Here is a 22162-nt window from a genome sequence, read left to right on the forward strand (position 1 = left end):
AAAACCCACCTTACATTTAAATTCATTTCAGAAACCTTAATAAGGTACTTATTTTAAAAGTTATTAATATGTTGTAATATATTTAAATATAAATCACCATAATGGTTATTCATTATTCAGCCACATCATTACAAACAATATTAAGGTAGACACAGAATGAAATACAATAACAGCTGCCACAGCAGCAGACCCTTCCTTTCTGCCCTATACAGTACTGGAAAGTCATGGCAAAGTGAAAAAGATTTTGTCATGTGACAATCCTCTTCCTTAACTTCCTTTCTTGAACTACATACTGCATGCACATATGTGCCACAGAAAGAAAAGCAACACTTGGACTGTATTCTCTTAGGAGGCTGCAAACAAAAATCATTTATGCTTGCTTAGTCCCACTAACTTCAACACCCTAAGCCAGCTAAGTTGGAAAGTACAACAGCTTATCTGACTGTAGACTGGCCTACAACACAGGTAAAGGAGGAGTCAAAATCTAGGTAGAAGACAAGAAAATAGAGGTTTTGCAACTAAAAAGATTTTCAGAAAAAATACAATGATTCAGCACACTCCATTAACTATGGGGGATGCTGTTCCTATAGGTTCCCAGTTATACCCAACCTGCTTTTAATAAGGGCAATGACAAAAACTGGACAAGATATTCTGTCATATCTTCTACATGACATTCTGTAAAAAGGCCAAGATAACTATCAACATTGCAACATCAAATGCAGCATTCCTCAATGTCCTGGATTAATTATCTTGAAATTAATTATCATGGAATTATCTTCCGCAAGTTAGGCAACCATGAGTTGGGGGGGGGGAATCTTGTTTTCAAAAAATGTAGGTGTGAATATCTCAGTTTAAAAAAATAATGCAGGTGTGACAGTGATCCAAATTTAACAGAACTAACATTAAGTGCAATTAATTTTCAGAGGCTTGCAAACTATGACATGGAAAGACTATATATAATTATAAATCACAGAGCCTAATAGGCTGCTGTACATTCCAACATAACAACATTGTCTACATATAATTATATGATTCTTTTACAGTAGTATTTTCAGGTACCAAAAAGAACCCTCAGTATTCTTAGGGAATACAAATCAACCTGGACTTATTTCTTACATTCTGGGCATCCTAGCCTCTTTTTTATTTTGTGTGTGTGTCTCAGAAGTGAACATATATGGAATATGGTTTTATCATCCTCTCTGTATGTTCTAGTACAGGCATCCCCAAACTGCGGCCCTCCAGATGTTTTGGCCTACAGCTCCCATGATCCCAAGCTAACAGGACCAGTGGTCGGGGAAGATAGGAATTGTAGTCCAAAACTTCTGGAGGGCTGAAGTTTGGGGATGCCTGTTCTAGTATCTATCCGTTAGTATCTGGCCCTTAGTGGAGACAGGATTGCTAAACTGGATGGGCCATTCCTTTTTGGCCGACAAAAACAGTTTGCATAACCCAACAAGACCCTTTCTCACAAGCGCTAATAAAAATACGGTTGTTTACTGTAAATGTCGTAGTCTGAGCGCTATTTTTCACTTTATACTTTGTATTTATATACAGGCATGTGATGTTGACAGAACAATTTACCCAACTGTCAGGTGAGCAGCTTTCAAGGGAGCTGGTGATTATGAGATCAAAGTTCTTCCTTTGCAGCGCATGTAGGCAACTGCTAGAATAGGTGCACCTGATTCGCAGGGCGCACATGCAAACATTGAATCAACTCCTTTAGAAAGAAATGGTTGCCCGAAAAATGTTTCCTAAAAGAGGGCATGTGATAAATTTTACATGGATACATATTTTCAGTTGAAGAGGGATATCAGCCTGTATTCTGTTTATGTATCTACCATTTTTATTTACTTTATTTATTAAATTTGTTTACTGCCCTTCATCCAAAGAGCACAGGGTGGTTCACAACATAAAAATAAAAAATAAAAACACATAATACATCCTCAAACCTAACTAAATGAAGCTCATCCAACACAACAGGACTAGACAATGCTCTAGACACCCCTTGAGATTCAGCTGCTGTACTGGATGCGAGCAATTTTATCCTCAAAATGCTATGCAAACAAGGCACAGTGAGTTATCATCGGTTCTGCCACTTCCTTCTTTGCTGCCTTCACTGCCACTTGATACTGAACTGCCGGTCTCGATACTGAACCCTCACCAATGATTGATTGCATATGACCAGGGTTTTCCTTTATTCACGTTTGAGCTGTCTCCCAACTTGTTTCCTTACCCTAACTCTGAATTATACCAGACATATCCCATGTCTTTCCATTCAAAATCAACAGAAACCCTGAATTTAAAAACACACAAGTTAAAAACAATTTAAAACTATACAACTGGGGCAATAATAACAGCAACAAAAGCCGCTTTGCAATAACTCAACCCAAAAGTCTGTTCAGATGCCTCAGCTTTTGTAACTGGAATAAGTCAGGGCCCCGCCCTCCTGGGCCAGGTGGAAAAGGACTGCAGGTCAGGGAGCAGGTCCCCCAAGATTCACAGCCAATATATATAACATGCAAAAAGAGAACCGCCCTTAACATTCTGTATGCAGCCACACATTTCAAGCCTTGGGTGCAAAGGGTACAGTGCAATAAGTATGCATTTTATCTCATTAATGTCATATGATCAGATTCATATGATAGTTTTCAGGTTATCAGAGAAGCTTGTCAGGCAGGTGCTTGCAGTTTTCCTCTTCAACCCTATCAGACGTAAGATATGTCATCATATTGTGAAGTTCTATCCAATGATGTGGAGCAAACACACAAACACACACACCATGATGACATCACAATGCACAGCATGCACCTCTATCAGTTAAGAGAATGGTCTTTTCACTGGCATCCCCATGCCACTTGTCATGTGTAGTGCTGGCTTAAATGACAGAGTTCAGCTCATAAATATAGGCTGCATTTTCACTCTTATTGCCTTTGCTTATATCCTACTCATTTCAATGGAAACTGTGTCCATGTACCTGAATAAAGTGCTCCAGTAAATGTTTGCAGAGATAACTGGTTTAGATGTCATATTTTCTTCGGATGCTGTTACTTTTCAAAAACAGGAACCAGGCTTTCACTGTGCTTCTACTTTTACTTTTGTTAAGGCTTATCTTTTTTTTCATACAGACTTAACTACATTTATTAACTTTCTGAGACTATAACACAGTTATATCGGTTTTCCTTCTGACATAAATCACTGCAAGAACAAGCTGTGCACAAAACTCTTAAAGACAATCTCATTTCCAATAGCTTCCAGGAATGATAGAATTTTTTTTAGTAGTGGCCTAGTAATTGCTGAAATAAGTACACTTGCTTTTAAACACACACACCAAATTTCTATACACGGTGGAAAACAAAAAACGATTTTGTGTACTTCAACTAGAAAAACATTATATTCTTGCAAACGTAAAATATGCTCAACTAACCATCTGGTATTCAGTTTAGTCCTGGAGTTGAGAAACTACAGGTGGTGATATGAATACAGAAACACAGGAAGCAGCCTTTTATCAAGTCAAACCATTGGTCCATCTAACTCATGATTGTCTATAGTTGGTTGCATTGGCTCCCCAAGGCTTCAAGACAGGGGGCTCTTCCAGACCTACCTGGAGATGACAGGGATTGAAGCCCACATCTTCTGCATATTTTGTATGCAGAAGATAGTGGCTTCAATCCCTATCATCTTTAGGTAGGGCTGGGAGAGAGCTCTGTCTTGAAACCTTGGGAGAGCCACTGCCACTCATTATAGACAGGCTTGTGCCACAGTAGAATATACGTGCACTTGGTGCTTAGACGTGTAAATAAAATGTCAAGTACATTGAAGGAGAGGAGGAGTTAGGACAGACAAAAAGGGGACAAGGGCCAGTCCAAATCAGCATGTTATGCCTTAAAACAGCTGGCCCATTGTAATGGGATTACACAAGTGCTAGGTTGCACAAACCAATACTTAAAAGCAAGGGCAGTTCAACTACAGCTCCAATCAACGTGACCAATGGTCAAGGATGATGCGAGTTATTTACTATTATTAATTTACAGCATTTATATTCTACCATTTATGCAAAAAAGGCTCTCAGAGCAGCTTACAAAAATCAGCTCCAAGACAACCCATGCCCCTGGGCTCACAATCTACAAAGGCATGACACACTGCAACATTTGGAGAGCACCACAGTATGCTACAGTTCATTTCACCATGAGGTCCTTCCTATGAACTTTGTTAGATTTCTTAAAATATGAAGGGTGGTATATAAATTTAATAAACTATTATAATAAAAAAGCACCCAACAGCAATTTAATGGAGGAATAGCATTGACAGGTGTGGACAGTGGCCTTGTTGGAGAAAGTGACCTGACAAAGGAGAATGAAGCAAAACCTAGCATTTTTCATGATTTTTGTTTTGTTTTGTTTGTTTTATCTCACATATAGCACAGAGAGAATATGACTGGAATCCATGATCAACCCATGCATCTACTTGACTGACTTACAAAGTCTTAATGAAAATCACTGAAAGGAAGTGACAAGAAATGGAAGTCCTTACAGTATATGACAGAAACCACCAAGAATGAATGGATGCCAATTACATATGTATGTTCCTTATTTTTAATTTTTATTTTCATGTGCAATCTTTTGTTAACTTCTCATCATGTATTATAGCTTTAAAAAAGAGGAAAAATGCAATAAAGCAGTTGCCGTTTTAAAAAAGATTTCATAACGTACCTCCCCATCCCTTCCCCCAACATTTCCTCTTCCTTGGCAGAAAGGCTTGATGTACAAACAATAGCCTTTTGAATTTTCATTAGCATTTGCCTGTTGCATAATGCTGGACAAACCAAGGAGAGTTCACTGAATGGAAACTGGTTCACAATGTATTTCCAGTGCTGTAGTTTGCTTCTCAGTTTTGGGGGGTGGGGTGCATAAGAATTAAAGAAATTGGTGTAAACTAGCTGTCCGTCCCCTGTCCCCCATTCATTTAAACACAATCTGGTAATGCTTTGAATAAAATTAAGTAACTGGCTGAAGCAGCTTCAGACCATCAGACCGAAAGGGGGGAAAGCAGAAAAGAAACAAACCTTATACTGTTGGTTAACTGTTGTTTCTTGCTAATTTATAGGATTAATACACAAAGGAATGAGCCCACAGCACAAGATGTATCATCTCACTTGAAGGAACACACACAACTCTTTTTCTGTGAACTGTCCTGCAAGGATCCTTTTACTTTGTCCATGATAAAAAGAATGTGTTGCAGAAAACTCTTCCAGCAGAGATTCAGCAGGCCTCCTCACTTTTGACCCTCAGGCATACCTTGAAGATTTTTTTCTGTCAATGGGCCTATGCAGTTGTTCAAGGTTTTCCAGTCATTTTATTGATTGTTTTATATAGCTTTTAATGGGTTTTTAATGTTGCTGTACCCTTCCCTGATGTTTCATGAGAAGGTGGTATATAAAAAACATCTATAAACAGACATAAAAACTTAGCCAACTGAGTTGGCTGAAGCCTCTGCACCAACCCTCAACACACTGAAAACAGTGTTACCCATATTCAAGAATACAAAACAGATTAGCTCATATAATCCAAATTACCCCCATAAAGAAAGGTTACCAAGTTTTGGGGGCCCATAAACACATCTGAAAACCAGATAAACGGTTCTGAGTAACACACATACACATTAGCAGCCAATCACACTCCACAACTCACCCTATAGGCTACAATAGAATGCTTCTTTCAAACCTAATTTTGAGGGAGGGGAACCCTGTGCGCACCAGGGAAGGCCTTTACAGCATCATGTGCACCCATGGGCAGTACATTGACAACCCCTGCCAAACATAAGGTAAAAATTGTGTGGTACATCAGAGCTTTTCACACGGGATAAATTTAGTTGCCCAAACAAGCTACTGCTTGAAGGGGGGAATCAATTAAACAAGACCTAGCAAGCTTTACAAAACACAGCTCATTTGAGGCATCAAAGATTCCAGTAAAAATATGATTACCAGCTTTAATGGAAAAACATTATGCAAAGGCATAAAGTCAAAACAGAGTACTCATCACACTCTATTTAAGTCATATTGCAAGATGTATAAGAATTACCAGGCCAACAGGGCACGATTAAAAGAAAAGAAAAGCAGCAATCTATAAGAATCTTCTCAACAGTCAATCATGTAAATTGTTAATTATAATTACTACTACATATTTCATTTGACCTCTTACCTACCCTTCACCATGAGGTCTCAGTCCACAGCAATTTACATATAAAGTATTAAAAACAGTAAAAATAGATTACAATCAAAAGAATAGGATGGGTTCAAAAATATGTATTTCAGGGGTTGGAAGCTAAGTTAAAGAGGTACACACACATACACACCAAACTTGTGAAGGCGGTAGAACTACGAAGCGGGTTCCCTCTGCAAATCTAAACACCCAAGAGGGTCTGTAGGGAAGTAGGTGGTGTTTCATATATTTAGGCCTAAGTTACTTTAGGATATAAATGGTAATGTGGACATTTTGCATTCAGCCCAGAAACAAAGCAGTAACAACAGCAACTGTTTTAAACCAGGGGCTATGTTGGTTCTAAATGGAATCCCAGCAAGTAAACTGGAAGCTGCATTTTCTGAATCATCTTCAAGAGCAGTCCTCTCCAGGGAAAAAGTAGCCTGCCATCAAGAATTATGGCTTCATGGCTGCCGAGGCCATGGAGATGACAGGTGATAGACAGGTGGGCAAACCGGGCAGACTCACCTACCTGTCAAAATGGCTCTTTGGGGATAAGAGTGGGCCTGGTCCTGTTCCCCACCCTGATTTGGGCTCTCCTCCATAACAGGCCTAAAATGGTTTCATATTGTTTAACTTATAATAGTGGTAAACAATAACGAAGTGACCTATTTTAATTCCAACCACCTGTGTCCGACACCTTTGTAAATGGTCAATGGCTGCGCCAAGGTGGCTGCACCAGTTCTTTCTATAAGAACACTGCCTATGAGTTTGAGAAGATGTTTCTTGGGTGTTATTTGACAAAGATTCAAGTAATTTAATAGATGCAACATGGAGGGGATTAGGGTGGGAGGGGGTGGCAGGTAATGCCAATGACAAATTAGAAACATGTGTGGCATGTGTGGCAACCTCCAGACAGCCTAAAGCAAGGCCCCACCCCTCCAAAGTCTTAGAACAAAAATGAAGAAGCTTAAGAAAATAATGGTAGCTTTGGACAGTTCACAAATGGAAACATGACAATAAATTCAGGGGCTCTGAAGCGTCCGCTCTTCAAACGGCAGTTACGGTTTCAGTTAGGCACAATCAAAACTAGGCAAGCAGATTGGTTGCACAAGGATTTTGGGTAATTGACAGTATGCTCTTTCAAGCATTGCCCTAGTTTAACTTTGAAGCAAAACAAAAACCACAGAAACTCAGGGCAACTGAGAAAAACATTCAAAAAAGTGTCATACCTCCAATATCAGAAACCAAGGGATGATTAAATCTGAGGTAAAAGCCTTCACTTCCACAAATATTATTACTCAAATTATATTAACTGTCATTGCGGCCTTTCCCTTTAGTTCATACCATGCATTATTTTATTATTTTATTATTGTACTAATTATTTTTTTAAACACCTTTATTGCTACCATCAATTCTTTTCTGTGGTTTAATATGGGCCGTGTTTACTCAGCTTCATGCTAAGGATATGCCCTTTAAAATAATCCAAAACTTTTCATTTATCAGATCCGGGTTGTTTTTGTTTGTTTTTCTACCTCTGGATCTCAGCATTCTTAATCCAACAAAGTGGTGCCACTACTCTTCAGATACTGTCCTGCTTCAACAGCTATAGTCTGTGAGTAGACCTTAAAACCTATACCCTCAAATACACTAAGGCCTCCTTACCTCATAAGCAATCCCTTACTCTGGAGATACTCAGCAACTTTGAACTCAGGTGCATACTTTGTTGTGGGCATACGGCTCAAGCTTGAATATTTAGAAGTGCCTGCACTCTCAAGGGCTGGGGAGTGGATCAGCCTCTCCTTCAGACTCTCCAGGTGTTCATCTGATGGCACTTGGACTGAAGCACCAAGAAACCCACAGCAGAATCCCTTGAAACAGCCCTGAAGAGGCTTCCTTACACCAACACTCAAGATCTCCAAGACTGGCGATGGGGGAACTTATGAGCTTTCTGATATCTTCAGTCAGTGTGTAGTCTGGGTGGTCTTCCACAGAATTTAGCACTCCTGGGATTATTTCTTAATCACCATGCAAGGATGACTATCCGGGAATTGACCTAATTCCCTAATTGTAGGGAATTGACCTAATTCCTAGTATTCTCCTCTTTCATTGCCACCTTTAATTCCCCTGTGCAGCAGCCACAGATTGCTCTATGAAATTATTCCAACCACTATTTAGCAATAACTTTTGGGCATCCCAACCACCTACCATTTAGCAAAACCTTTCAAGGAATAAATTATATAAATTGCAGGGTGTGCACATGGGATAGTCTTGGCTCTGCACTAATACACAGAAGAAGGGAATTCCAAGTGTGAGGTGGGATCATGATGGGGCAAGGGAATTCCCTTGTGTGGAGATTCTCTAGACACTGGAATCAGAACATATTCTCACAAACACAAAATGCACAGTGGCAGGAGAGGGTGTGGCTGTTAGGTGAATTGGCATGATAGGAGAATACTAGCCCATCAGGCTCCTCTCACACGTCCCCTCTGGGGCTTGTCTGAAGCCCTCTTCCTGTTGTACAGTCACTAAACTTAGGCCTCAAGATTAATATATCTTTATTACAGGCAACTCAAAATATGAGTGTGGGGCAAAGCTGCTCTTGCAGCTCACATTGTGGGGGAATATTCTCACTCAGTTGTGAATACTACTCTTTGAAAAAGTTGTTTTCTGGCCAGAGGTACACATTTTTTCCACGCAAGGTCAAAGCACCCAATTTGCTTTTAGGAAGGTGGGGAAGGCAATGTTTATGTAGCAAAGCCCAGAGAATTAATGTGAAGCCTTTTAAAGACTTTGGAGTTCAGTGGAAATTCCCAGACAATATTGGATTCAAACAGTTTCCTGGAAACACAAATTAGTCAAATAGCAACATAAACAGCCACCATAAGAGTGAACGCAGTAGGGCCTCATCCAGAACCACGAGCCTAGTGGGAAGAATGGTGGAGACATGGGGCAAGCAGTAACACTGCAGAACCTGGCGGACAGAGCTGAGGTAATTGCTTCTAACTTTGGAGTGGTCTCGGTTACTCCCAATAAGTCGTAGCAAAATCGCACCCCATTATCAGTCCAGTTGCTTGCTCTGCTTTCCAAAATCAAAAGGATGCCCTGCCAATAATACATTTGTGCTGACTGTCCATTAAGCAGGTGCCTTGTGTGGAGCTGCAGAAACACTATCTTTACTTTTTTGGGGGCTGTGAATCCAAAGGAAACACTGGATAGGAAGCAAGACTGCTTCTCTCAGGTCACAATGACTTTTTTAAAATTAGAGTCATGTGGTTTATTTTTATTTTTATTTTTGTGTGCCAGTGGAAGGGTGGAGGTGAGAGGAAGTAGGAAGGGAGGGAGGGAGCAGGCTTGCTATCCAAACCAAGGCAAAGACAACAACCGAAAACAGAAGTAAATGCTATGACACAGTGCCATTGAGGGTTTTGTAACCTTCAATCTTGGCTGTAAATAACTACCGTAGCTATTGTTTTACAGAACCAGTAGGAACCATTTAGAACAAGAAGGAAACAACCTGTGCAAGAGATTAATTAAGAGATTGTTTGCTACAAATGTCTTTATTTATAAAAGCACCATTCCATTTATATAGCGAATATCATAGACAAAAGATTGAACAGCCCTTTTCCTAGAGGAGATTGCAATCTAAATTTGAGGGGGAAAGGAGCAAAAATAAGTAAATAAAAATTGATGAATATGATCAGTTACTTTGTAAACACACACACAAAAAATCAAACTCTTCAACCCATGAAAGGGTTTCTGGAGCAGCTAGTAATTTTAAAAAGTGAACTTAAATATACATTTATATATATTATAAGCAAGTGGGAAATCATTTGTGGGAATGAGGGTAACTTTTCTTGAAATTGTGTGTGTGTGTTTAAACCCACTCTGACCCCTCCTAAAAACACCAGTAGGATTTAACACTTAACAACTTCTCTAGGGAAAAGATTTTCACTAGAGCTTCTCTGAGTAAGGCATGTGAAACACAGCACACAACTCTTAATAAAGCCTGATGGCCACATTAATCCCAGAAAATAAGAGATTTAAAAACCTGTAAGATGATATTTTTTTCTGACTGGGCCAACCTCTCTTGATGCTAAGTGTGTGCAAGTGTTTGAGTTACACAGAACTCTGGCAGAAGAGCTGCAGAAAATTCTGAAGAGAACGTTCTATATAAGGCAATGCATTTCACTAACCAACACGTACCAGTGAATCATTATGCAAAGCTCTGAATCCCATAAAGCTCTTCTAGCAAAGCCCTTGCTTCTGGGTGGGGGGTGGGGAATCTATTGGATTAACCAGGTGGTTGAGAAGGTATTATTGCACCAAAACAGGAGCTGTGCCACACTGTATGAGAATGAATGCTGCTGGCCATGAATCCACGTGTGTGTGTAGAGGATGCGGGGGGGGGAGGGGGAGGGAGAGAGAGAGAGAGAGAGAGCTCACCCTACCCCTAGTTCAGATGTTCAACATTATTATTTTTTGGCCTTGCAAGAAAAATAAACCAATAGTTCGGGTGAGACTGCTATAAAACAAGAGCTCTGCATGTAAGGTGATAAGAAGCAGGATGAAGTAATGGCAACCCAAAAGCACATCCAAGAACCACTGGTGAACAGCAGCTGTACAAACTATTTAGAAACAACTGAAGACATTTTTTAAAGTGCGGTCACCATTTCAGAATAACTAAGGCCAACCTAGAAACTAAAGATAACTATTTTGTTCCCTCATTACAAACAATTATGCTGAATATTCTGCTGCTGCCCTCATATGCCTCTTAGAAGACGGTTACATTATTGTATATTTATTACTTCTCTGCCTCATCCTGTCTTACATTTATATTCAATATGTAGTGAAAACTGTTGTACTCAAGAAAGTACAGTCAGAAAACCGAAGTGCCTATGAAATCATATTGACAAATTCAACAAGTGAATCAGGTGAGATGCAGAGATCAGCTTAATGCCAAAAAATGAACATCTTCACAATCTATAACTTTGATAATATAGGGTTATTTGCACAAGAACATTAACTTGAAAATATGGATTTAAATAATGATTTCCCACTATATAGCACTGTATATTTAATATGGCAAAACCTTTTCCCCTTGAACCTCACTTATGTTACAGAATTGCTGATTATCTCCTTTCTCTGCAATAATTCACAAGCAATTATCCAGATACCATGTCATGGCTAGTCATGAAATTTAGACTGCAATCTCACTTACCTGAGACTAAGCACCATTGAACTCAGTGCAATCCTATACTTGAATAGACATATATGGACTAATACTATTAATCCATTTACAGCTTTACTTGGACAAGTTTTGTTTCATGGACAGCAATATGTTGACTCAGTCACTTCTTACTTTGCTAGGGGCTGGGTATTGTTTAGGGCTTTTGTTTGGCAGGGGTTGTTACTAGGGCTGGGTGATAGCAATATTTCAACATCATGGTGTATCGCCAGCCAAACATCGTGGTTTGGCGATATACGGCGATATTGGAAAAAACAAGATGATTTGACTCTGCCCGAGAGACACCGGGTGAAACTGCCCCAACTCTCATCTCGAGAGCTGAGGCGGTTTCGCCCAGGCTCGTGGGTTGGGACAATGCAGCTTGTTTGTGCCGCTCAGCTGGAGGGAAGGATCATCCCCCCCCCCCAACTGAGACAGCATCGGGGATCCTTTAACTGTTTGTTGCAGGGAATGGCAACCGCACTCCCCTCAACTGAGCAGTTACATAGAGCCCCTACCCCACCGCTGGCTTGCAGAGCCAGCACCGGGCTGGGGGCTCCTTTAACTGTTCAACTGAGGCAAGGGCAGCTGCACACTCCTCAGTCGAGCAGTTTAAAGATGCAGAGGGAGGAACAAGCTGTATCGGCGCCTCGCCATCATATTAGGGCACAGTGGGGTTGCAGTTTCACTCAGTGATGTATTGCTGGTGTATCGCTGGTGAAACCGCCGCCACTCCTGAGTCCCTCTGCTAGCAGCACCCACTGGAGAAAGGAACTCTTGACTCCCTCCAGCAGATGCTGGTAGCAGGGGGACTCAGGAGCGCTGGCAGTTTCACCAGCGATACACCACTGAGTGAAGCCGACATCGTGGTATGCTCCTCATATCAATATATCACCCAGGCCTAGTTGTTGTTGTTGTTTTTGGAATCTTTATTATGTATCTTATGAGTTGTGTCAAAATTGTTCAATTTGGTTGTGTACTTTTTGATATTTTGTTTATTGTTTATGACAACTTTTGTTATGTTTGTTGTGTGATTTTTATATGTTGTAAGCCACCTTCAGCATGGTTTTAACTTTGGAAAGATAGATAGATAGATAGATGATAGATAGATAGATAGATAGATAGATAGATAGATAGATAGATAGATAGATAGAATCTTGTAACATTCTGATACAAAATAAATGCTTGTGTAAACAGAGACATAAATAAAGATATTCAGAATAAATTGTGTACAGTATACTCAATTTTTGTTTAAGTATGCTTTTCTCTAGGTATTATTTTGTTGTTTCACAGTATATCAAATTCTTCTTTAAAAGATAATCAAGCTCTATTATACAAGTCCATTTCATGCCAAAAGACAATGGGTTTTTTTAAAACTTTTAACAGAGGAAGAAAATTTTATTCATACTAGTCAATACTACCCCCCCCCCCAACATGCTGGTCATGAAACATTCCAGAGCTCCTACTTCAAGTATCCAACACTCAACTCCTGGCATCAGTCCAACACTACAGTGACCTACTTTGCAAAGCAGAAGTGCTTCTATTCAATTTAGGAGAAAACAAATATTTCTGGCCTTCGAGATGTGAAATTCCTACACTCACTTTATAGTGAAGCAATTTGTCCACACTGCAAGTCATGTAACAGCCATAAAATATGAAGGAGAGGCCAACTTTGTCTATGAAGAACAGGTTCAAGGTGCAACCAGTTTAAAAAACAATCAAGAATTTCCATTTTGGAAACTCCCCTATACAAACCTTATTCTCCAGAATATATCTTGAAATAATATTGGCTTAGAATGGTTTCATAAAATGGCAAGCCCAGGGTCACTAGACATGGCCTAGATGTTGTTGGGCAACATTCATAAAGTCAAGACGTCATTCTTTGAGGCCTTTCTTGGCAATGTTTGGGCTATCTCTAGTGGCTCTTGGTAGTCTTCCATAATGTCAGATGTTCCAACTGCTCCCATCCTCCTCCACAGCATAAACCAGAGCCATTTTAATGCAGTGGTTAAGAGTGTTGGACTGGACCTGGGAGACTAGGGTTCAAATCCTCACTCAGCCATCTAGCTCCCTGGCTGACCTTGGACCAGTCACAGTCTCTCCGCTTAACCTATCTCACAGGGTTGTTGTGAGGATAAAAATGGAAAGGAGGAAAATCTTGCATATCCCTTCCAGCTCCTTGGAAGAAAGGTGGCATAGAAATGTAATACACGACCCCCACAAAATGGTAATAAATGAGCAGGAATAAATATTTTTCTGATTTTTAAAATGTGTCATATTCAATAAAATGCTTTGACTCTGATTAAACTCAATCTCTTGATGCAAGCTATAGAGGGATTGAAACAGAAACAACAGGTACTTCAACTAGGTGAAGGCTGACAGAGGCCTTTAATGTGATAATTGTTCAAAATTGTGTGGGTTAATATCTATGCCAGCTTCATATCTGGTCTCCTTGGAGAGCTACATCAAACATCACCCCTTCCTGTCCAATCACAACAAATGTTAAATACATACCTCATACTATATTATCCTTCTCTCCTATTGACAAAAGAACTCACATTGGCCATTCACCTTGCAAAGTCTATATCTGGAATTTATTGAGGGATAGTGAAGAGAGACATTTTGTTCATCCTAAATTACCAGTACTGTACTTTTTTTCAAAATTTCCCCAGATCTAGGATTATGTTTGTTGATCTCGGTCACACCAAACAACAACAAAACCAGTCACCCTGTTTTGAACACTGAATAATTTCAAAGTTGCCCTTTAAAACAGATGGATAAGCAAGCTCTACAAAAACTTCCTAGATATTTATGACAGCTAGGGCATCAACTTGGCCAGATCTGTACAGTCCATTGGAGGGAACTATCATAATACTACATTTTATCTTTCCTGTTTTCACTACTCAGATGTGCATACAAATTCTATCTTACACACACATCAGAATGGATGAATCTGAATTTGTTTGAATCTGTGAAGTCTATTATGAGGAAATGTCTTTATAATAATATTTTAAAATCTTCTAGTATTCTGCTTTAATAGCCTGACCGATAAACTAATTCCAGGAAAACTTAGAATGAAGGTAAATAATGGCATGGAAACACTCCATGCAATGAGGACAGCCAATATGCCAGCGTTTCTCAACCGCTGTTCCGTGGCACACTAGTGTGCCGCGAGACGCTGGCTGGTGTGCCGCGATGTGCGGCGACGAGAAGGGCGATTTTGCAGCTGCAAACTCCACCTCCCTGGGCGTCCTATTTCTTCGCCCCTTCTAGTTTCCACAGACCAATCAGCTTTCATTATTTCCATTTTCACCATGCCTCACGTGACAGGATCATCCCAGAATCCTTTAGCCAAGATGGCAGCCCCCAGCTAATAGTGTGTCTCTTTTTTGGAAAATCGAGCGGACTTCAAATAGCTACTTTTAAAATATTCAATCTCCATCATTCAAAAGGTAGTTTGTTGCTAATTCACGGAGGCATGAAGACCAAATCGTCCTCTCACAAGTCCGAGAACACGCACAGGGTAAGATACGGGACGGCGGGGTCGGGTGGGGTGGATCAGAAACCCGGATCTTTTAAGAACTCGGCAGCGCTGACCCGCCGGAAAGCAATATTTGGCAAGTGTTTCTTACAGTCATAATTATAATATAGGGCGGCACAGAGTTAATTTTTTAAACTTTTTTAATGGTGGTGTGCCTCGTGATTTTTTTCACGGAACAAGTGTGCCGTGGCCCAAAAAAGGTTGAGAAACACTGCAATATGCTATCTAGCTTTTCAAATTAAAGGTGTTGCTTGGCTAAGTTGCCATGCAGCGGCACCTGAAGGAATTATTCTGTCAACACAAACACATTAAAGCATTCTTTGTCATATTATCTATATACACCTGTGGTTCCACCTCTTCCCCTTCCTTCACATCCCTTCTGAAAACTCACTGATCCATTGGATTTGCAAAGCTCAATCCCCAACAAGCATCAAGAACCTTTGACAATATTTCACACATTTTACTGCACTGCCCTCACCCCTCCTTCTATTGCTTTGCTATTGCATGTTCCACAGTATGATCTCCTTGGTAGCAGGAACCTGTGTACACCACATATAAAATTGTGTAAGCATCACAAACACTGGTGGTGGGGTATAAATAACAAATACCATTACTTTTTTATGTGCAACAGTACAAAACCCTTCTGCTCTCTCTCTCTTTGCAACAAACAAATGGGATAGATACCACTCTTCCCACTTGACTTGCAGAGAACTACGGCAGCATGTGATCCAAGGGAACTCAGCAAATCTATAGCTATGCAGGGATCTGAACAAAGCAATTTTGGGATGCTTTTAGGCCAGGGGTTACCCAAACTAAGGCCCGGGGGCCGGATGCGGCCCAATCGCCTTCTAAATTTGGCCCGCGGACGGTCCAGGAACCAGCATGTTTTTACATGAGTAGAATGTGTCCTTTTATCTAAAATGTATCTCTGGGTTATTTCTGGGGCCTGCCTGGTGTTTTTACATGAGTAGAATGTGTCCTTTTATTTAAAATGCATATCTGAGTTATTTGTGGGGCATAGAAATTTGTTCATTTCCCCCCCAAAAAATATAGTCCGGCCCCCCACAAGATCTGAGGGACAGTGGACCGGCCCCCTGCTGAAAAAGTTTGCTGACCCCTGTTTTAAGCTTTGCCAAAATGCAGGGGCAGGGGAGCACTTAGTGAACATTTCCACTCCCCATGATGCCCCACGCTGTTCCATTGATACTAAAGACCTATTTGTGAAAGAGAAAAACTTCTCACAGGGAAATGGATATTAGAGGGAAATGATATGCATCCCTTTTTGGTGAGACAACTAAATTGATGCTTCCTTGTCACCAATCTAGCCAAGGAGATGCCATCTATTCACACTTCGCTACTTTCAACTCACCAGGCTTGTCATCCATTCAAATTCTGCCCCAACTAAGTCATGCATTAAGTGCACATACCCAAAACTAGTTTGGAGCAAACATTTGCTGCACAGTACTAGCAAGCAAAAAAATACTGCCAGAAACAAGATAGGAAGTGTCTGCCTGGTTACCTGAGTTACAAGCAGCTGTCTTCTTCCTCCCCAGCCCCCCACCCACACATTCAAAGTAGGCACTTGCTCTCAGCAATAATGTTAAGTATCTAAAAAAGATGACATTGTGACCATGTGGCCAATCCCTTTCACCCAGTGATCTCTGATTAACTGGATCGCAAAGTGAACAAGTTTTTCCCCCCAAGAAAATGACAATGAAGCTGAAGTTGAAGCAAGGAAAGAACATGCACAAACAGGTGTGGGAAAACACTCAAAATAGGAGGAGAGAGACTCTTTCACTTCCCCACAAATGGCAATATTTACATGAACAACTGAACCTCACAGTGCAAAATTACATTTGATCATGTGTTAGGCCTAGACAGCCCTATCTGTAAAGTCAAACACATTCTTTTCTTAATAAGATTTCATGTTTCTCCTTAAACTGCTTATCAATGACGCGTATGGTAAAAGAGAACACACATCTTGAAGCAGCCACCCTCTCACACTCCTCCTTTTCCAAGTGTAACAAAAATCTTCTCTCGCTTTTGAATTTTCTTTTTTCAAATGAACTCATCATCACAACATTCCAGAAAAAGGTTTGGCTGCTAGAACTATCTGGAATTCCATATACTTTTAGGGAAAGCTTTCAAAAAAAAATTTTTTTTATTACTAAGATCCAAACCAGCTTTCTGGTTTTAAAAGCCATGCTCTTCATTGCATGAACACATAGTCAAAACAGCATCTGGACTCTGTCTTCTTAAAGCACATTTCAAAGTTTGTTTGTTTTCCCTGTTTTATATTGCTATCTGTGTGCTGTTCCAGAAAGGTATTTATAGCCTAACTCATTCCAGCATTTTCCAAAGCCCTCTATGTTATTCCTGTACACATATTCCTCTGATACAGAGAGGAGGATGGCAAGTCACAGCCTACTAACTCTTGTAACTGACACATAAAGCTGCTTAGTCATTCCAGATGTTTTCCCCTTCAAATGCTAAGGAGTGTTTTGGCAGTTGAAGCAGGGGGAAGTAATTTGAATGAGTCATGCAGCTCTGTTTTGCCACTATAACCCACATGTCTACCATCGCCATGGCAGAGACGAATTTTCATGACTGTAAAAACAGATGACGAAAATGAAGGTGGATTAAAAGGTAGAAGGTGGAACAGCACTGTGCAGTGAGAGCTTTTATTAACAGTAGAATTTGCTGAGTAAATGCAACAAATTAAATTCCCTTTCAGACTCCTATGGCATCTATTATGACTACAAAAGTCCAGTTTATTAACAAATGCATAAGCTCAAATTGCAATGAAATGTTATGCAAGGGTTAACTGAAAGCAGCACCATGAAACCGTCCACGTGTTTCCTAACATTTTGGTTTGAGTTTCTCATTTTAAAAAATAGGTTTTGGAATATGCTTAGATTATTGTACTAAATTATAATTTTGCCTAAATGTGCATATGATAAGCAAATTAGTTATGATGTTGGGGGAGCATAAATGCATCTCTGGGATATGGGTGGGGGGCTAAAACCAACCACAGGAGAGTCAGGACTGTGACACAGGTTTTAAATCACATGCACACATGTACACAGAAACAGAGGGGGGGGGAAATTTTCCAATAGATAGTTCCCCCCCCCAAGTGCGTCACAATCTGGGTAAACTGCAGAGGGGACAACAAAACTGAACAGTGTGGGAACGCCCCCCTCCCCCAGTGGCCAATAGCAGCTTTTAGGGGTGGTCTGCACCGGAGAACTGACAGAGGAAGGAAGGGCTCCCACATTCAAGTCTGGTGTTTGTTCTCGTTTGACCCCCTGAAAGAACAAGAAAGAGAACTCCTCATCAGGACCAGCCACTTCTTCTTTTTCTTATGATCTGCCAGAAGTTTGTCAAATATATGTATCACATAAAATGTCACGTAAACAAAGTGGGCTTTGCGACTGCATTACAACTGGGGCAGAGCAGCTATATCTTGGATTTTCCACACTGAACAAATGTACAGTTCCTCGTGCATTTTCACTCCCTGTTTCAATCTTGTTCCCCAATCTCAAACTTACATTTCTTGCAAGAGCAACGTGTTCCAAAACAGGGAACAGATCCTTGACCTCATATGCCCTAGTCACAAACCAACCGCCCAGTACCACAAATATGCAGTGCAGAGATTGTGAAAAGGCTGGGCAGGTATCAGCTGGGGATTCTTTAGATTAGGGGTGTCCAATTTTGGTATTGAGGGAGGCAGTTTATTCTCCAATGAGTGGGCCAGGAGACAGAAGTATATCCTTCATGGAGGGTCATGCTTTAATAAAATCAGTGACACACACTCATAGTTATGGAGCACATGCACCCAAGGCATGACTAAAAGCTCTGGTAGGGCTGTTGGTTGGCCACCTCTGCTTTTGATGCACAGAATCCTGTTCCAAAGCATGGCTTTAAACAAGATGCAGGGGGGCAGAAGAGCTATCCATACTATTGGAACAGCCTTCACCAACCTGCCACCCTCCAGATGTTTTGGACTACAATTTTCATCAGCCCCAGACAGCATGACCATAGTCAAAAATATTTGGAGGTTGGCAAAGGCTGGATGGTTATTCCATTTTTCCACTTTGAAGGCTGTAGAGAAGCAGCCAACCATTTATTAAAGCCAATGCACTTACTTTGCCAAGTGATTCATGAGCAAATGGAGCATCTGCCTATTTTTCTCAGGGAGCCTGTGTACTAAGGTATGGATCTCCGAGGTTCGAGATTCTTGATTCTCCAGTTCTGCAACATGATAAGATATTTCTCAGAATAGATCTCTATGCATCAACAAACAACTTTACAATACAACTCTAAATCCCCGGATTTCCTTTAATTATATTTTTATAGCATGCACTAAAAATAGAAAGATACATGCAGAGCTGGTGTAACGATTACAATACAACAATGCATGCAGAACACTTACACTGTTCAAAATGCTAGGTACTACCATATTATCATTCATTCTGTCAGAATGCAGCAGAGGAACAGATGCAGAGCCACTCCATCAGTGCAACTGAGAGACCAGTAACTTTTGACCAGTAACCTCCTTTCCTTGAACTTTCCTAAACCCCAGCTGGTCAACTAGGAACTTGCAACTGGGAACATGTCTTTTGCTTATTTCCTCCTCTCTCCCAATCCTTTTGTGCTGTGTATTTTAAAACAGGATGCCTGAGGGCAGGGACTGTCTTTTTTTAGTGATCTGTAAGCTGCTCTAGGAGATTTTAAAAATAAAATTAAAAATACATTGAAATAAATTAATACCACTATAACATTGTACTATTAATACCTCTATAACCAACTCCCAAACCTCCTGCCTAGATCTTTGTTCCCCATAAAAGAGGTGGGGAACTTTTGAGCATAACAAGGTGCTGAAGGAAGTCCTTTTTTCAACCTGAAAACATGTATAAAAGCCTCAAGTTCACTCACAGCTGCATGCAGATTTCTGCAGACCACTCAGCATTGTGTGGAAAAGCTGTCTGCTTAGTTAGAAGCCTGTAAAGGGCTCTGTGCTGCCGTGAATGAGTGTGGTCTTCTCATAAATGCTTTCAGGAGTAAAGAAACACCCGTCCACCATCTTGTTGTGTTAAAGGAGTAATCTCTTTCTCACTCATACACACACACCCCTGCCAAGCCTTTTGAAATGAAATTGACCTACATTGACTCCCAGTATGTTTCCGAACACAATTCAGAGTGTCAGTACTGACCTTTAAAGCTCTAAATGACCTTGGCACTGTATACCTGATGGAGCATCTTCACTCCCATTGTTCAGCCCAGACACTGAGGTCCAGCTCTGAAGGCCTTCTGGTGGTTCCCTCACTGCAAGAAGTGAGGTTACGGGGAACCAAGCAGAGGGCCATCTCGGTAGTGGCACCCGCCCAGTGGAACACCCTTCCATCAGATGTCATGGAGATAAGTAACTATACAACCTTTAGAAGACATCTAAAGACAGCCCTGTATAAAGAAGTTTTTTAAAGTTTCGATGTTTTATTCTGTTTTTATATGTGTGGGAAGTCACCCAGAGTGGCTGTTGCATCCAAGTCAGATGGGCAGGGTACAAATAACATCATCATCATTAAATTTTAAATTGAAACTTTTCACCCACTGCCTGCCCTTTGCCTTGCCCCAGCACTGTTGCCACAGTCTGCCACAGCAGCACTCTAATTACAGAAACTCTTATTATCTGGATAGGTGGACTCTTATTATCTGGATAGGTGGACCACTAGGAATTTGGAATATACAGTTGTTCTAGATCTCCACGCATCTTTTCCCAGATTTATGCACTTGGCTTCACATGTGCACCACCACAATCCGTTTCTACATACAAGTGTCCTTGTCACAATAGCCAAGTGACTAGTGGACAGTGGACAGAGTGTTGCGACTTTGGAGACTTGGCTGCAGATCCCTGCTCAGCCATAAAGCTCACTGGGAGGCTGTAGGGTAGCCTCTCCCTCTTAGCCTAACCTACTTTACTGGTTTGTTGAGACTGACTTAGGAGGGCCCCATGCAGAAGCAATAATAGTAGTATGTACTCTCCAACTACTATGTAACCCACACACATGACTTAACCTACCTTCTCCTCCCACTTGCCAGTCTCATGAGAAGAGCTGGATAAGCACGAGGATTATTTTAAAAACCTGGTGCTTGAATGAAATCAGTTCACTGCCCATTCAAGGCAGGGACAGGGTGGTTTTCAGCTGTCTCAGTAAGTCTTAATGCAACATTCAAATTCTACTCTTTGGTCTGAAATACATGACATCAAACTTCAGTGAAAAAGCCAGAATGTCTTCCAGGGTGCCTGAGTCATGACACCACCCTGAAATTAAATGGATGCATTATCCCTATTGTGGCACTCAGCTCCCAGATGAAATGATTTGATCATAGAATCATAGAGTTGGAAGAGACCACAAGGGCCATCCAGTCCAACCCCCTGCCAAGCAGGAAACACCATCAAAGCATTCTTGACATATGGCTGTCAAGCCTCTGCTTAAAGACCTCCAAAGAAGGAGACTCCACCATACTCCTTGGTAGCAAATTCCACTGCCGAACAGCTCTTGCTGTCAGGAAGTTCTTCCTAATGTTCTCCTTGGTAGCAAATTCTACTGCCGAACAGCTCTTACTGTCAGGAAGTTCTTCCTAATGTTTAGGTGGAACTAAATTCAGAGAACTAAATTCCACGGAGAAACTCCATGAGCATAGAGGGCTCCCTGAGGCAGGCATTGGTGCTCTGGTGCTTGGCTTATTGCTACACCCTGGCGACAAGAATCCTATGAAGGTGTGGCAGGGCTAGTAAGCTCATCCTGCCTCCCTGGCTCTCTCACCCATGTAATTCTAATTATGTGGGGGAAGTGAATAAGTCTCGTCTCCCCAACAGGTACTGGAATCATGGAAAGTGGCACAGATCCATGTGGCCATGCAAGTGCTTCCAGAAAGTTCTGGCACATTTTTATTGAAGCAAGCTCATGGCAGGCAAGTTCTCTTGCACCACAGTACTATTCCTATCTGCAAATCTTACTTTACAAGCTGATGTGCCCCCCTAAAAAAAGTTTTGTCTCCTTCAAGAGGTTCTGACAAAAGACTTACTTGCTGCTTTGATGAAGCTTCTTTGAAACTGATACATCATGAGTGGTCCAGGGAGCATTCTAGGATACGGAGTGGAGCATAGACAAATCACAGCAACAGAACACAAAA

At 40.9% G+C, this 22162-nt stretch overlaps 1 protein-coding gene across 4 annotated transcripts in view; it reads right to left on the reverse strand.

The window, feature by feature from the left end:
- The window catches only part of ARHGAP26 (Rho GTPase activating protein 26), a 212389-nt gene that overhangs the window by 57925 nt on the left and 132302 nt on the right, over positions 1–22162 (reverse strand). For all 4 annotated transcript variants that reach the window (XM_035105360.3, XM_088663139.1, XM_088663141.1 and 1 more), the window contains exons 16-17: positions 22055–22113; positions 19111–19216 (exon numbers count right to left, since the gene is read on the reverse strand). In XM_035105360.3, coding sequence (XP_034961251.1) covers positions 19111–19216; positions 22055–22113 — 165 coding nt within the window. The remainder of the gene's footprint in view (positions 1–19110; positions 19217–22054; positions 22114–22162) is intronic.

Source organism: Zootoca vivipara, chromosome 2 (genome assembly GCF_965207765.1).
Source record: "Zootoca vivipara chromosome 2, rZooViv2.hap1.1, whole genome shotgun sequence".
Classification (NCBI taxonomy): Eukaryota; Metazoa; Chordata; class Lepidosauria; order Squamata; family Lacertidae; genus Zootoca; species Zootoca vivipara.